This window comes from Bufo gargarizans, chromosome 2 (genome assembly GCF_014858855.1).
Source record: "Bufo gargarizans isolate SCDJY-AF-19 chromosome 2, ASM1485885v1, whole genome shotgun sequence".
NCBI classification, from domain to species: domain Eukaryota; kingdom Metazoa; phylum Chordata; class Amphibia; order Anura; family Bufonidae; genus Bufo; species Bufo gargarizans.
The window spans coordinates 112,477,229-112,492,886 of NC_058081.1; the positions used below are offsets into that span (position 1 = coordinate 112,477,229).

Here is a 15,658-nt window from a genome sequence, read left to right on the forward strand (position 1 = left end):
ACGTACAGTAATATGTAGAGCACTGACCTCACCTCCTGACATCAGTCAGTACTCTGCAGTTCAGCCAATAATTCCAGAGCCCTGAATAATGGTAGAAACAGGGGAGTGTTAATGACAACCACTGCTGCCAGTCATTTACACTACAAGACACACATGACAGCAAGCAAACAGTCAGCAATTCAATTTTAATAATTATTCATTTTGCTCAGAGATTCAATTTAAAAAAATCTATGTCTTACATTATGTATTAGCAGTATAAGGCAGGTAATATAGCCCACTTCCATAAAGACATAAAGTTAAGAAAATTACATTTTTCTATTACTATTTAAAGATGACGCTGCAAAATGTTGGCAAGAGTAATGGGCTGCCTAGCACTGGATGTCTGGGAAGGCAAGGGTGTCTGTAATAATATCTGTGCGGATCTATAGCCAGACAAGTGCCAGCTGCTTCCTTGGTGTGTTGGTGACGGAGACTTTGAACGCTGCTGGAAAATATTGTGCTGTGAAGATCCAACACTTGATCTGTATAGAAAGAGGTAAGTTAGATTTAGCATGTAGCCTAAATTAAAGGAGTTTTCAGATATTACCACCAATATATGCATTAATTCAAGGGTTGCAGGGCAGTTTTCATATTAAATCCGCAAATATATTTTCTAAAAGAAGACACCTGTTACATTATGAAAATGCCACTTTACACTCCTAGATGCCTTCATGCAACACTTTGTAAAAATGCATAAATATTCATGTTTGTTGTTAAATGTATAAGGCCAGTTTCACAGTAGCGCTAAACAGGGACAGTCGGCATACCCGAAAAGCATCGTTTTTTGTCTGACCGAATCCCGGCACTAATGCGGGATCCCCACCAGGTCCAATTATAGTGATTGGGCTCAGAAGGAAAAGGGTAGTATCCGGCTATGGTGGATACAATAAACTCCAGCAGGAGGTTCCTCTACCGGAACAACATGCCAAAAAATCCATTGCTAGTGTGAAACTAGACTAAGCCAAGCAGAAACTTAGATGCTCACCACCTCCTAATACTATAGTGCGCATAACTTGAGGATTTGCCTCAAAGATTTTGTGTGGAAAACCCGCAGCTTATAGTGTTTGTCTGCTTTTTTTTTTACATTGATGATCTATCCTCAGGATAGGTCATCAATATCAGATTGGCGGTGGTCCGACTGCCGGCACCCCCGCCAATCAGCTGTTTGAAGAGAAAGCGCAGCCCTCTCTTGAAACAGCTGATTTGTGGGGGTGCTGATACTGATGACCTATCCAATATAAATCTAGTATCAGCTAGGTAGATGACATTTTTAAAATGCAGACGTTTTCCACGTGGAAATTGACCTGCGGTTTGGATTTTAAAATCTGCAGCATGACAAATGTTTGTGGGGATTTTCATAGTTTATTTCACCCTGATTTTGCAATGCAGTGGGTGAGATCTGGTATTAATACTGCGACAAAATCAGCATGTAACATGTGAAATTCAGTGCAGACTCATCACAGAAACGTACACAAAAATCCACACGGAAAATCCTCATTAAGTATCTATTCTGGACCACCTTTTCTTAGAACTCTGTGTTGGGCCATTCCTCTGTTATTACCGTATTCTTTGCCCCATAAGACGCACTTTTTTCCCCCACTTGTCAGTGCATCTCATGGGCGAATACTAATGAGCGCTTCCATCATGGAAGCGCTCATTAGTACCCGAGGACCGGGAATGCTGTGAATGTAGCACTCCCCATTCTCTAGTCTGTACTCGCCGTCTCCTGGTCCTTGGCCATCGACTGTGCTGTGGCTGCGTACAGCATTAGGGCGCTCTGTGACCTTATGCTGTGCACGTCTGGTCACAGTGCAGCTGCAGCAGGAAGAAGAAGAGCGCTGGAGTAGAGGAGCAGTGGCATCCAGAGTAGGAGAGGTAAGTGTATTTTTTTTATTTTATGCGATGTGAGGCACGGGGGCTGATGACATGAGTGAGGCACGGGGGCTGATGACATGAGTGAGGCATGAGGGCTGATCTGAGGTCTGAATGGGGGTCTTATTTATATTGGGGCTCTTATCTGAGGTCTGATTGGGGGTCATTCACATTGGGGTCTGATCTGAGGTCTGATTGAGGGTTTTATTAACATTGGAGGTCTGATTGGGGCTGTGAGCTGAGGTCTGAATTACATTGGGGGTCTGATTGGTGGTCTGACCTGAGGTCTAATGAAAAATATTTTTTTCTTATTGTCCTCCTTTAAAACCCGAAATATACAGTACTCCCTGAAGTATAAGAATAAATTGGTAACTGGGTGTTACTATTCCTCTTGTCAAATGGTGTCCCTGCACAGAACAATCAGTGCTGACAGCATCAGACTTTTGAGAAGGGGAATAGTAACACCTATTTGTCAATTAAATAAAATAAAGTAATAAACTTTATTTATACAGCACCACCATATTCCATACTGCTTTACATTTACATGCACAGGCAAAATCAGACATAACAGAGTAACAGACTAATAAACAGTAGCAGTGAGGGCTTTTTCCAGTCTATAGTGTGCAAGTAAGAGTAAGAATTGCATTGCAGTGTGGTCATAACCTCTGGATATGAACTATATATAAACAATATAATGTGATGGAAAAATGAATCCAGCCAGCAAAGGAGGCAATATGGGCAATCACAATACATTAGTAAGTGCCTTGTATTAACTTTCTCTACATAATCAATGCCATTTGCAGAAGTGAGACAACTCCTTTAACAGAATATTCTGAGAAATTTAATACTTTTTATGAGCCTAAAACCGTAACATTATAATTTTTAGTGCACGGATATGCCTATGTGAAGAGGAGTCGTCCGGATTGACTGTCAGCTTTAATTTGTGGATATTTACATCCAAATCAGGTGAACGGTGTAGGAATTACAACAGTTTGCATATGTGCCTCCCACTTGTTAAGGGGCCAAAAGTAATGGGACAAAATAATAATCATAAATTAAACTTTCACTTTTTAATACTTGGTTGCAAATCCTTTGCAGTCAATTACAGCCTGAAGTCTGGAACGCACAGACATCCCCAGACGCTGGCTTTCATCCCTGGTGATGCTCTGCCAGGTCTCTACTGCAACTGTCTTCAGTTCCTGCTTGTTCTTGGGGCATTTTCCCTTCAGTTTTGTCTTCAGCAAGTGAAATGCATGCTCAATCGGATTCAGGTCAGGTGATTGACTTGGCCATTGCATAACATTCCACTTCTTTCCCTTAAAAAACTCTTTGGTTGCTTTTGCAGTATGCTTTGGGTAATTGTCCATCTGCACTGTAAAGCACCGTCCAATGAGTTCTGAAGCATTTGGCTGACTATGAGCAGATAATATTGCCTGAAACTCTTCAGAATTCATCCTGCTGCTTTTGTCAGCAGTCACATCAATAAATACAAGAGAACCAGTTCCATTGGCAGCCAAACATGCCCACGCCATGACATTACCACCACCATGCTTCACTGATGAGGTGGTATGCTTAGGATCAGGGGCGTAGCTATAGGGGGTGCAGAGGTAGCAGTCGCTACCAGGCCCAGGAGCCTGAGGGGGCCCAAAAAGACTTGTGCCACATAAGAAGACACCAGTATTATAGAAAGTGCATGCTGGTCAGGTTACACCTCTGGATGGAGGGAAGGGGTTAGGTCAAGAATTTGGCATGGAGGGGTGGCATTTCAATTTTTGCCTCTGGCAGCCTCTTGGGGCATTTTCCCTTCAGTTTTGTCTTCAGCAAGTGAAATGCATGCTCAATCGGATTCAGGTCAGGTGATTGACTTGGCCATTGCATAACATTCCACTTCTTTCCCTTAAAAAACTCTTTGGTTGCTTTTGCAGTATGCTTTGGGTAATTGTCCATCTGCACTGTAAAGCACCGTCCAATGAGTTCTGAAGCATTTGGCTGACTATGAGCAGATAATATTGCCTGAAACTCTTCAGAATTCATCCTGCTGCTTTTGTCAGCAGTCACATCAATAAATACAAGAGAACCAGTTCCATTGGCAGCCAAACATGCCCACGCCATGACATTACCACCACCATGCTTCACTGATGAGGTGGTATGCTTAGGATCAGGGGCGTAGCTATAGGGGGTGCAGAGGTAGCAGTCGCTACCAGGCCCAGGAGCCTGAGGGGGCCCAAAAAGACTTGTGCCACATAAGAAGACACCAGTATTATAGAAAGTGCATGCTGGTCAGGTTACACCTCTGGATGGAGGGAAGGGGTTAGGTCAAGAATTTGGCATGGAGGGGTGGCATTTCAATTTTTGCCTCTGGCAGCATGAAGCCTATGTGCTTCCCTGCCCCTGGCCACAGACCAAGGGGGGAAGGGGGACCCAAGCTGAACTCTTGCACCAGGGCCCATGAGCCTTTAGCTACAGTCATGTGAAAAAATTAGGACACCCTTTGAAAGCATGTGGTTTTTTGTAACATTTTTAATAAAAGGTTATTTCATCTCCGTTTCAACAATACAGAGAGATTAAAGTAATCCAACTAAACAAAGAAAACTGAAGAAAAGTCTTTTCAAGATCTTCTGTAAATGTCATTCTACAAAAATGCCTATTCTAACTGAGGAAAAAGATAGGACACCCTCACATGTATTCCCTCTTAAATTGGCTCAGATCTCACACAGGTATATCACACCAGGTGCACATAATTAGTAGATCGTTACTCTGCATGTTGAATGAGGCTTGCCCTATTTAAACCTCAGACATTTAGTTTGGTGTGCTCCTGACTGTTGAAGTGAGAGTGAGCACCATGGTGAGAGCAAAAGAGCTGTCAGAGGACTTCAGAAAAAAGATTGTAGCAGCCTATGAGTCTGGGAAGGGATTTAAAAAGATCTCAAAAGATTTTGAAATCAGCCATTCCACTGTCCGGAAGATAGTCTACAAGTGGAGGGCTTTCAAAACAACTGCCAACATGCCCAGGACTGGTCGCCCCAGCAAGTTCACCCCAAGAGCAGACCGCAAGATGCTAAAAGAGGTCTCCAAAAACCCTAAAGTGTCATCTCGAGAACTACAGCAGGCTCTGGCTACTGTTGATGTAGAAGTACATGCCTCTACAATCAGAAAGAGACTGTACAAGTTTAACTTGCATGGGAGGTGTGCAAGGAGGAAACCTTTGCTTTCCAAGAGAAACATCGAGGCCAGACTGACATTTGCCAGAGATAAAGTTGACAAAGACCAGGACTTCTGGAATAATGTTCTTTGGACAGATGAGTCCAAAATTGAATTATTTGGACACAACAGCAGAGGACATGTTTGGCGTAAACCAAACACAGCATTCCAAGAAAAGAACCTCATACCAACTGTGAAGCATGGAGGTGGAAGTGTCATGGTTTGGGGCTGCTTTGCTGCAGCAGGACCTGGTCAGCTCACCATCATAGAATCCACGATGAATTCTACTGTGTATCAGAAGGTGCTTGAAGAACATGTGAGACCATCAGTTAGAAAATTAAAGCTGAAGCGGAACTGGACCATGCAACATGACAATGACCCAAAACATACTAGTAAATCAACCAAAGATTGGCTGAAAAAGAAGAAATGGAGAGTCCTGGAATGGCCAAGTCAAAGTCCAGATTTGAATCCCATTGAGATGCTGTGGGGTGACTTGAAAAGGGCTGTACGTGCAAGAAACCCCTCAAACATCTCACAGCTAAAAAAGTTCTGCATTGAGGAGTGGGGTAAAATTTCCTCAGACCGATGTCGAAGACTGGTAGATGGCTACAAGAACCGTCTCACTGCAGTTATTTCAGCCAAAGGAGGTAACACTCGCTATTAGGGGCAAGGGTGTCCTATCTTTTTCCTCAGTTAGAATAGGCATTTTTGTAGAATGACATTTACAGAAGATCTTGAAAAGACTTTTCTTCAGTTTTCTTTGTTTAGTTGGATTACTTTAATCTCTCTGTATTGTTGAAACGGAGATGAAATAACCTTTTATTAAAAATGTTACAAAAAACATGACTGTACGCCCCTGCTTAGGATCATGAGCAGTTCATTTCCTTCTCCATACTCTTCTCTTCCCATTACTCTGGTACAAGTTGATCTTGGTCTCATCTGTCCATAGGATATTGTTCCAGAACTGTGAAGGCTTTTTAGATGTCATTTGGCAAACTCTAATCTGGCCTTCCTGTTTTTGAGGCTCACCAATGGTGAGCCTCAAAAACCCTCTGTATTCACTCTGGTGAAGTCTTCTCTTGATTGTTGACTTTGACACACATACACCTACCTCCTGAAGAGTGTTCTTGATCTGGACAACTGTTGTGAAGGGTGTTTTCTTCACCAGGGAAATAATTCTTCGGTCATCCACCATAGTTTTATCTGCTTATTGCACACACACACGTGGCCATGGAACAGCTGAGAAGCCAATTGTCCCATTACTTTTGGTCCCTTAACAAGTGGGAGGCACATATGCAAACTGTTGTAATTCCTACACCGTTCACCTGATTTGGATGTAAATCCCCTCAAATTAAAGCTGACAGTCTGTAGTTAAAGCACATCTTGTTTGTTTCATTTCAAATCCATTGTGATGGTGTATGGAGCGAAAAATTTTACAATTGTGTAGATGTCCCAATATTTATGGACCTCACTGTAAGTATATTGAAAACTTGAATGCAGCTAGCTTCAATATATGCCAAGGTATTACTTGCAATGTATTTTAGGCTACTTTCACACTGGCGTTTCTGGGTCCGCCTGTGAGATCCGTTACAAGGCTCTCACAAGCGGCCCAAAACTGATCAGTTTAGCCCCAATGCATTCTGAATGGATAAGGATCCGCTCAGAATGCATCAGTTTGCCTCTGTTCAGCCTCCATTCCGCTCTGGAGGCGGACACCAAAACGCTGCTTGCAGCATTTTGATGTCCGTCTGACGAAACTGAGCCAAACGGATCCTGTGTAAGTCAATGGGGACGGATCCATTTTTACTGACACAATATGGTGCAATTGAAAACGGATCCGCCTCCCATTGACTTTCAATGTAAGTCAAAACGGATCAATTTGCATTATCATGACAATCATGGTAATGCAAATGGATCCGTTCTGAACGGATACAAGCGTTTGCATTATAGGTGCGGATCGGTCTGTGCAGATACCATACGGATCCGCACCTAAACGCAGGTGTGAAAGTAGCCTAAGTCTTGACATTTTGCATATATTGCTGGTCATATGTGAATCATGTTTATACAAAATATAAAGTTCTTGTGCAGCACTTCATGCTTTCGACTCAACATGAACAGGAAGTAAACCTGTATAACAGGTTTAAACAAATCCCGTAATTGGCACATATGTCTAGTACAGTATATGGATTTTTATCATCTATCATTATACTAAACCGCAAGGTGAGAGCTAACATATTCTAAAATGGTTCTCTCCAAAATCTCTTCCAGAAAAGAATTTACTGCCTAAGGCCTCATATACACAAATGTGGTTTTGTTCTGCATCCGAGTCGCATTTTTTGCGGCTCTGATGTGGACCCATTCACTTAAATGTCCACATCCGTTGCTCCATTCTGTGGGGCACAAAAAAAATAGAACATGTCCTATTCTTGTCCGTTTGGCAGACAAAAAATGCCATTTCTTTTATGGGCGGCCCATTCTGTTCCGCAAATTGTGGAACGCACAAGGGCGGCATCCATGTTTTACATATCTGCAATTTGTGGACCACAAAACATGGCACATTCATATGCATGAGCCCTAACAATCACACAAGTTTAACTGGGGTTGTCGGACAGCCATTATTCTTACTTCTATACATCACGGCAGAATGGCCTTTGAGCTGAAGACGGACTTCTACTACACCAAATTAAGGCCTCAAGGACATAACACTGACCCATTCATTTCTATGGGGCCATTAACATCTGTATTTTTTTAAGATCCACATGGCTGTACCACAAATGTCCTATTTTTGACTGTATTTCAGATAAGAATAGTCCTTTCTATTGATCAGAGTCAGAAAAATGTGCCGTACATACAGAAGGTATCCGTATTTATATCCGTATCCATTGTTTGTGGACTGAAATACTGACATGTATGTGGACATGAAGCCTAACTTTATCTTCGTAAAAATAACCTGTTGATTCCGGCTGTGCATCAGACAATACTCTCAACACATACATTGAATGTGCCCATAGAGTTCTATTGGTCAAGCGTATGCCAAAAATATACCTTGTTGGCAATTGTTTGGCAGCTATATATCAGTATAGCTTTTATTAGACTGCACTTAAAGGGCTTCTGTCACCCCACTAAAGTGATTTTATTTTTTTGGGCTGGTGAAATTAGTTATATTGCGATATATCACAATATAATTGTGTTACTTACTTTGATCCAGCAGTTTCTTCAAAAAACGAAGTTTTAAAATATGTAAATTCGGTCTCTAACAGCAAGTAGGGCGGCTACTTGCTGATAGCTGCTGCAGAAATCCGCCCCCTCGTCGTGTTGATTGACAGCGCCAGCCGGGATCTCCTCCTCCGGCCAGCCCTGTCGGCATTTCAAAAATTGCGCGCCTCTGTTGATTCGGCGCAGGCGCTCTGAGATGAGGAGGCTCGTCTCCTCAGCACTCCCTCAGTGCGCCTGCGCCGATGACATCACCGAAATAGAAGACGTCATCGGTGCAGGCGCACTGACGGAGTGCTGAGGAGACGAGCCTCCTCATCTCAGAGCGCCTGCGCCGAATCAACAGAGGCGCGCGATTTTTGAAATGCCGACAGGGCTGGCCGGAGGAGGAGATCCCGGCTGGCCCTGTCAATCAACACAACGAGGGGGCGGATTTCTGCAGCAGCTAGCAGCAAGTAGCCGCCCTACTTGCTGTTAGAGACCGAATTTACATATTTTAAAACTTCGTTTTTTGAAGAAACTGCTGGATCAAAGTAAGTAACACAATTATATTGTGATATATCGCAATATAACTAATTTCACCAGCCCAAAAAAAAAAATCACTTTAGTGGGGTGACAGAAGCCCTTTAAAAAGATTGTTGACTGCACCTTTCTACACATCTGTATACAAAAAGAAACCGCGTACCGTGCAGTCTTTTCTGTGCTCAGTGGAAGACATATCTTTAAGCTTACAGTTGTGTATGTCTGCGGCAAGCTTTTAGTAGCCCAGCTGAAACGCATACACTGAATGTAAGCCCCCAAACCGGTGTGAACCGAGACTAAAAAAATCCATACCTACTTATCACCCAAAAAATGTTTTACCTTAAACCAGATCCACCTGAAGTATTACTTCTATAGGAATCTGTAAAATGAAATACTATATTGTATTTGATATTTATGGAGAAGATACAAGTCAGGAACATAAAAGACTGAATTTGATGGGGGGAAAAAAGACTAGCCAATTGTCAAAATGAAGCACCCTATGCACTGCCGCTAGACATCTATAGGGTCAGTGGGTTTTCATGAAACTTCTGATATGTCATAGAGACGTTTCAAAGGTTTCTACTGGTGGGGCTTTGATTGACCCTCAATAGCTAGAATAAGGACGTAAGGCAGTGAAGTGCTTGCATATCACTCAGCCTCTCCTTGATCTTGCATTCGGTGGGGTTCACAGCACTTGGACCGCCATGATCAAAACATAGGATATGTCTCTATGACATATCAAAGGTTTTACGAAAACTTAGTGACACTTTATACCCCCTGGCCTCAATCCCTTTAGACTGTGCTCTTAAACTTCCCCTACTCTTATTCAAGGTGACCATAAATTTTCAGTAGGTGAAAGCCCAGCCACACACATACACGCTCAGAACATACATTTACTACAGAAAAACCATCAGCTGTTGCAAGGATTTTCTGGGTTTGTCACAGATGTCATTCATTGCTATGTGTTGGGTGATAAGAATGCTGTAAGAATGCTGTCCACAACCAATCATCACAGTGTTCTATAATGTGGTTGGAAAGTCTTCAGACCTTTTCACTTTTTTCACATTTTATTATGTTGAAGCCTTGTGCTAAAAAAAAAAAAAAGTTTTTCCCATCAATGTAAATCGGAAGCCCTCACGGGCAGGGCCCTCTCTTCTTTTGTACCAGTTTTTAACTCATCTTGTTCATGTATGTATACTACTTATATGTACAGCGCTATGAAATGAATAGCGCTTTAATAATAAACAAATAATAATAATCTGCACTCAATATCCAATAATGACAAAATGAAAACAGAATGTTTGAAATCTAAATCGAATTTATTGAAAAGGAAAAACTTGGCAGCGATTTCAGCCTCCAGTCTTCTGAAGTATGATGCCACAAGGTTTGCACATCTGTACTTGGGGATTTTTTGCCATTCTTGTCTGCAGATCCTCCCAAGCTCTGTCAGGTTGGATGGAGACCATTGGTGGACAGCCATTTTCAGGTCTCTCCAGAGATGTTTGACTGGGTTCAAGTGAGGGCTCTGGCTGAGCTACTCATGGACATTCACAGAGTTGTCCCCAAGCCACTCCTGAGTTGTCATGGCTGTGAGCTTAGGGTCACTGTCTTGTTGGAAGATGAACCTTCAGCCCAGTCTGAGGTCCAGGCACTCTGGATCAGGTTTTCATTAGGAATATCTCAACTGTTTGCTCAGTTTAGCTTTTACTCATCTCTGACCAGTCTCTGAAAAACACCCCCATGGCACCACGCTTCACTTTAGGTATTGTATTGGACAAGTGATGAGTAGTGCCTGGTTTCCTCTAGACATGACGCTTAGAATTAAGTCCAAAAAGTTCAATCTTGGTTTCATCAGACCAGGGAATTTTGTTTCTCACAGTCTGGGAGACCCTTAGGAGCTTTTTTGCAAACTCAAGGAGGGATTTTATGTGTCTTTTACTTAGGAGAGGCTTCTTTCTGAGCATTCTACCATAAAGCCTAGATTGGTGGAGTGCTGCAGTGATGGCTGACCTTCTGGAAGTTTATCTATCTGCACACAGGATCTTTGGAGCTCAGCCAGAGTGACCATTGGGTTCTTGGTCACCTCTCTTACCAAGGTCCTTTCCCCCTGATTACTTATTTTAGTGGGGCAGCCAGCTCTAGGAAGAGTCAGGTTTTTCCAAAGTTCTTCCATTTAAGAATTATGGAAGCCACTGTGCTCTTGGGAACCTTTAGTGCAGCAAACATTTTTGTACCCTTCTGCACATCACACATCTCTGAGTTCTACGGGCAGTTCTTTCCTCCGCATGGCTTGTTTTTTGCTCTGTCAGCTGTGAGACCTTATATAGAGAAATGTTTGTCTTTGCAAATCATGTCCAATCAACTGAATTAACCATAGGTGGACTGCTCCAATCAAGTTAAAGAAACGTCTGAAAGATGATCTAGAGAAATAGGAGGCTCCAGAGCTAAATGTTTCAAATGTCATAGTAAAAGGTCTGAATACTTATAGCCATGTGAAATTTTTGTGCTCCTTTTTAATGAATTTGCAAAATTTTTAAAAATTCTGTTTTATGGGGTACTGAGTGCAGATTGGGCAGGGAAAACTATTTTTAACATGACATAATGTGAAAAAGTGAATGGGTCTGAAGACTTTACGAATGCCTTGTATATATGTTTTATGTACTGTCTTTATGGCAAAACTGCACCATAACCGTGCTGTGTGAACAAGGGCTTTGACTAGCCCATATTCAGATTACACAAACGTGAAGAAGGATGGCATAAAACATTTTTAAAACCCTACAAAATGAAAAATCTTTCTGCAGGAAAGCTGCAGTAGAAAATGTGCAGAAAACTGCATATGTGAAAATACCCTAAATAACAGTCACAATCATTCAGCCAAAACAGCATCTGATTTTTGCAAGTGCAGAGTAAGGCCTCATGCACACGGCCGTGCCTTTTTTGCTGTCCGCTAACAGCGGATCCGCAAAAAACGGAAGCCGTCCGTGTTGCCTTCTGCAATTTGTGGAACGGAACGGGTGCCGGCAATATAAATGCCTATTCTTGTCCGCAAAGCGCGGACAAGAATAGGACATGTTATATTTTTTTAACGGGGCCGCGGAATGGAGTCACGGATGCGGACAGCACACGGAATGCTGTCCGCATCTTTTGCGGCCCCATTGAAGTGAATGAGTCCGCATCCAAGCTGCCAAAATGGCAGCTCGAATGCGGACCCAAACAACGGTCGTGTGCATGAGGCCTAAAGCGCTTAAAAACAACAGCGGAGCTTTACTAAGCTTTTAGGGGTTCATAGCCGATAAATTCCTGGGCACTGGCCCATGTAAAAGGGCCTTCAGTAAATCTTCTAATGTGATTAGAAATAGAATATAAAATTATGATAATTAACAGTTTAACAAAATGTATAAGCTTACCCATGAGCCCACTTCGAGGAGGGCTTATCAGTGAAAATCTAGTTGGACCAGATGTGGTTAACTGTAAATACAAAATGTATAGTTTATCCCAATAATAATACAGAATACAGTATAAATGTCTGATGGACACGTACGGTAGCTTATACATTAAACTTAGACTTACATTCTTCTTCCTGACTGAACTAGAAGTGAAGTCTGTTGCCTCAACCCTGTGCAAACATAAATGATTAGTACACCACACATATAATATAATGTAAAACTATGGGTGTAACTACAGGGGGTACAGTGGGTGCAATCACATCCTGGCCCTAACGAGGCCCAATAGCCTATCTGCTATTTGAGAAAACAACTGCGCTAGCATGGGGTACTTGGAGCCCTTTTACAGAGACAGCATTTGGACTTTCAAGTTACATTTCTGTGTAAAATAATATAAAACATAAAATAGTTTAACACCTATGTGACATGAATTTGGTACATCTGGAAGAGTAAACTGCAAAGATGTTTAAAGTGTTTAACTAGTTAAGGCACTATCCAAGCAGCGAGGTCTGCTGTGGTCTATACTGTACTTGAGGGCTATGTTAGAGACCTCTGTGCACCATACTTACTTCTTTATACTGGGCATCTGTGATACAGATGGAGAATATTGGTCTTCCGTACGTGCTGAAGTAGAAACAAAACAAGGCTGTTTTAATCATTACAGTAAAAAAAATCTGCATACTGCAAATATCTTTTGAAGACTCGGATCACAATTTGGGTGGTATCAACATGTATTTAATCTTTTGCCAGTTACAGAGGGAAAACAGTAAGTAACAGTAATCAATGTGTGATAGCCGGGTCCCCGCTCCCCCCTTTTTTACGGCGACCCAGCCTAAGGCCCCTTAGTGACCGTCACGTATGGGTGGTCACTAAGCCGTTAAGACCGGCATTGTGTGCGCCACATTTAGGAAGCAGTGCACACCTCCTAATGATAGTGGAGCATGTCAGCTGTCCGTGTGCCACAAATGAAATCTACTCCAGAGCTGAAGTAGATTTCTGGTGTAATGTTTGCTTTTGGGGAAAGTGGGAAAGGTGCTGTAAAAAGTTAAAAAGTTGCAAAAGTTTACACCAGAAAACTGGCATACGGGTATAATACCCCCCCTCCCCACATATGTTATTATATAGATTTAGATAGCACTGCAATGGTAATGGTAAAGTGCTGGCAGCGTTTGACATGTGGTCTCGTTATTGCCTGATGAAGGGCTAATGTTAGCCTGAAACGTTGTGACTTGTGTACCACTGTGCCCGGCTGAAATGATATGAAATAAATATTTACTGATTATCATCATTACCATTGGAGTGCTGTCTAAATCTCTATGATACATATAGTTCTTGAGGTGGAGCTAAAGAACAAAACCCGGACGTGCACCCACTTTTTCCAGATTTAGAAAGAGTGCTGTGGTCTAACAGATTTCAAATCCCACATATGTTATTGCCATAATCTGTTATGATAACTAGTGAACACTGTGTATAATAACGGATATATTCTGCTTGTATTTAAATTGATTTTAAGTAAGTGCTATTTAAAAGCGTTTCCCTAAGTGATTTTTAATGATAACCTATCCTCTGGATAGATCATTAGTATCTAATCAGTGGGGTCAGACACAGAGGACCCCGGCTGATCAGCTGTTTGAGAAAGCACCTGCGTTCTTAGTAGCGCTGTGGCCTTCTACAGCTATTCCTAGGTCATGTGACGTCAATGTTCATTGGTCACATGGCCTAGGCACAGCTCAGCCCCATTGAAGTGAATGGAGCTGGGCTGTGATACCAAGCACTTTGCTTGGTAAGCAGAGAGGAGGCCACAGCACTTCTGTGCGCGCTGCTGCCTTCTCAGACAGCTGATAGGCAGGGTGTCCCAGGTGTCAGACCCCCACCAATCAGATACTGATGACCTACCTAGAGGATAGGTCATCAGTAAGAAAACACTTGGAAAACCCTTTTAAAGTGTAACTGTCATGTTTTCATCAAAAAAATCTATTTTAGCATATGTTACTGCTGCAGCAGCATTATGCATAAAGCAATCTTTAGTTTCTTCACATACCACTGTTTTCCTTGAGTTTTTTCCCTTAGTTACGGCTGTTTAAACATTTACAATATGAGGACCTTCTCAAGATGGCTCATTTGCCAGTTCTCTGAGGCCAAAACTGCTTTACCTCACTTCACATACATACTTGCTGTAGCCAACAGCTCCCTGCCAGCCAATCAGATTGGATTACTGAGAGACACGCCTCCTCACTCTGAAGCAGGCATGCAATGTGTAGGACTGCCCCTCCGTCTTCCTGTCTTCTTAGCCAGAGACAGACAAGCCATAGCAACTATCTTTTAAGGGAGCAGTGGAAAGGGACAGGGGACATTAATGAAAGCTGTTATTATGAGGCAATTACAGATCTTTTGGCAATCATTGACAAACTAAGGTATATGTGCCTAGCTCTAATAAACTAGCAAATAAAAAAAAATATGACAGTTACACTTTAAGCAATATACAGGATCATGGATATTAAATGTGCTGTATGTCACATGATGAAGGGCAACTAGAGGCAAAACAGCCACAACTCAGTGATCTCACATCCTTACTGCCTTGTTGAGGCTGTACATACAATAAAGGATATTTTATGGTGAGTGCAGCAGTTCCTCTTGTTTGTTTTGGCATCATCAATACTTGGACTATGTCTGCAGAGAACCATCCTAAAGGGAACTTGTCAAGTGATTTTTTTCTGTCCTATCTGAGATCAGGATATGAAAGAGGGAGAGAAGCTGAGCTCTTTGACCTATAGATTTATATGATTTAGAGCTAGATTTCTGAGCAAAAAGCAGAGTAAACCCTGACAGGACTCATAGGAGAGAGAGACACAGGGAGGGTGGTGTAATCAGAACTACGGGTAATGACTTATAGGCTTCAGGTCTAGTGGCCTGTGGTCTATGAGAGTGAACGGCGGGGCCCTGGGTTTTGGCCTAGAGACGCCCAGGAATATTGATAGGTACTTTGAGCAGCCATGGACCCCCCAGGAGCCTCTGGGTCCCCACTTTAATCCACTATTGATCATTTTGCAGACACAGCCACACATATTTTAGTCCATATTGGCCATTGCAGTGATCTGAACTGGTCATACATGTTCAATAACATAGGCGACAAACAAAATATTGGCTGAAAATTTTTAAATATGGCCAACTTATTTTCCAATGGTCTGTCATCAGTCGGCTAAAACAATCATTTTGGTTGAAATTATTTGTTGTGATCAACTTTAGACTAATATATATGACCACCTTAACACTATGCATCTATAGTGTTATCATGCATCATGCATAATAGATCCACCTGAAGCCCGAAACAAAAGATGGATCACAACAGATTAGATATATCTGCCAAG

General features: G+C 42.2%; 1 protein-coding gene across 1 annotated transcript in view; it reads right to left on the bottom strand.

Annotated features, from left to right (window-relative positions):
• Positions 1-323: 323 nt before the first annotated feature.
• LOC122927519 (probable E3 SUMO-protein ligase RNF212) overlaps positions 324-15,658 on the bottom strand; it is a 46,334-nt gene continuing 30,999 nt past the window's right edge. Inside the window, exons 8-12 of the mRNA XM_044279418.1 lie at positions 12,860-12,914; positions 12,418-12,463; positions 12,255-12,315; positions 9,187-9,226; positions 324-521 (exon numbers count right to left, since the gene is read on the bottom strand). Coding sequence (XP_044135353.1) covers positions 326-521; positions 9,187-9,226; positions 12,255-12,315; positions 12,418-12,463; positions 12,860-12,914 — 398 coding nt within the window. The 3' untranslated portion in view covers positions 324-325. The remainder of the gene's footprint in view (positions 522-9,186; positions 9,227-12,254; positions 12,316-12,417; positions 12,464-12,859; positions 12,915-15,658) is intronic.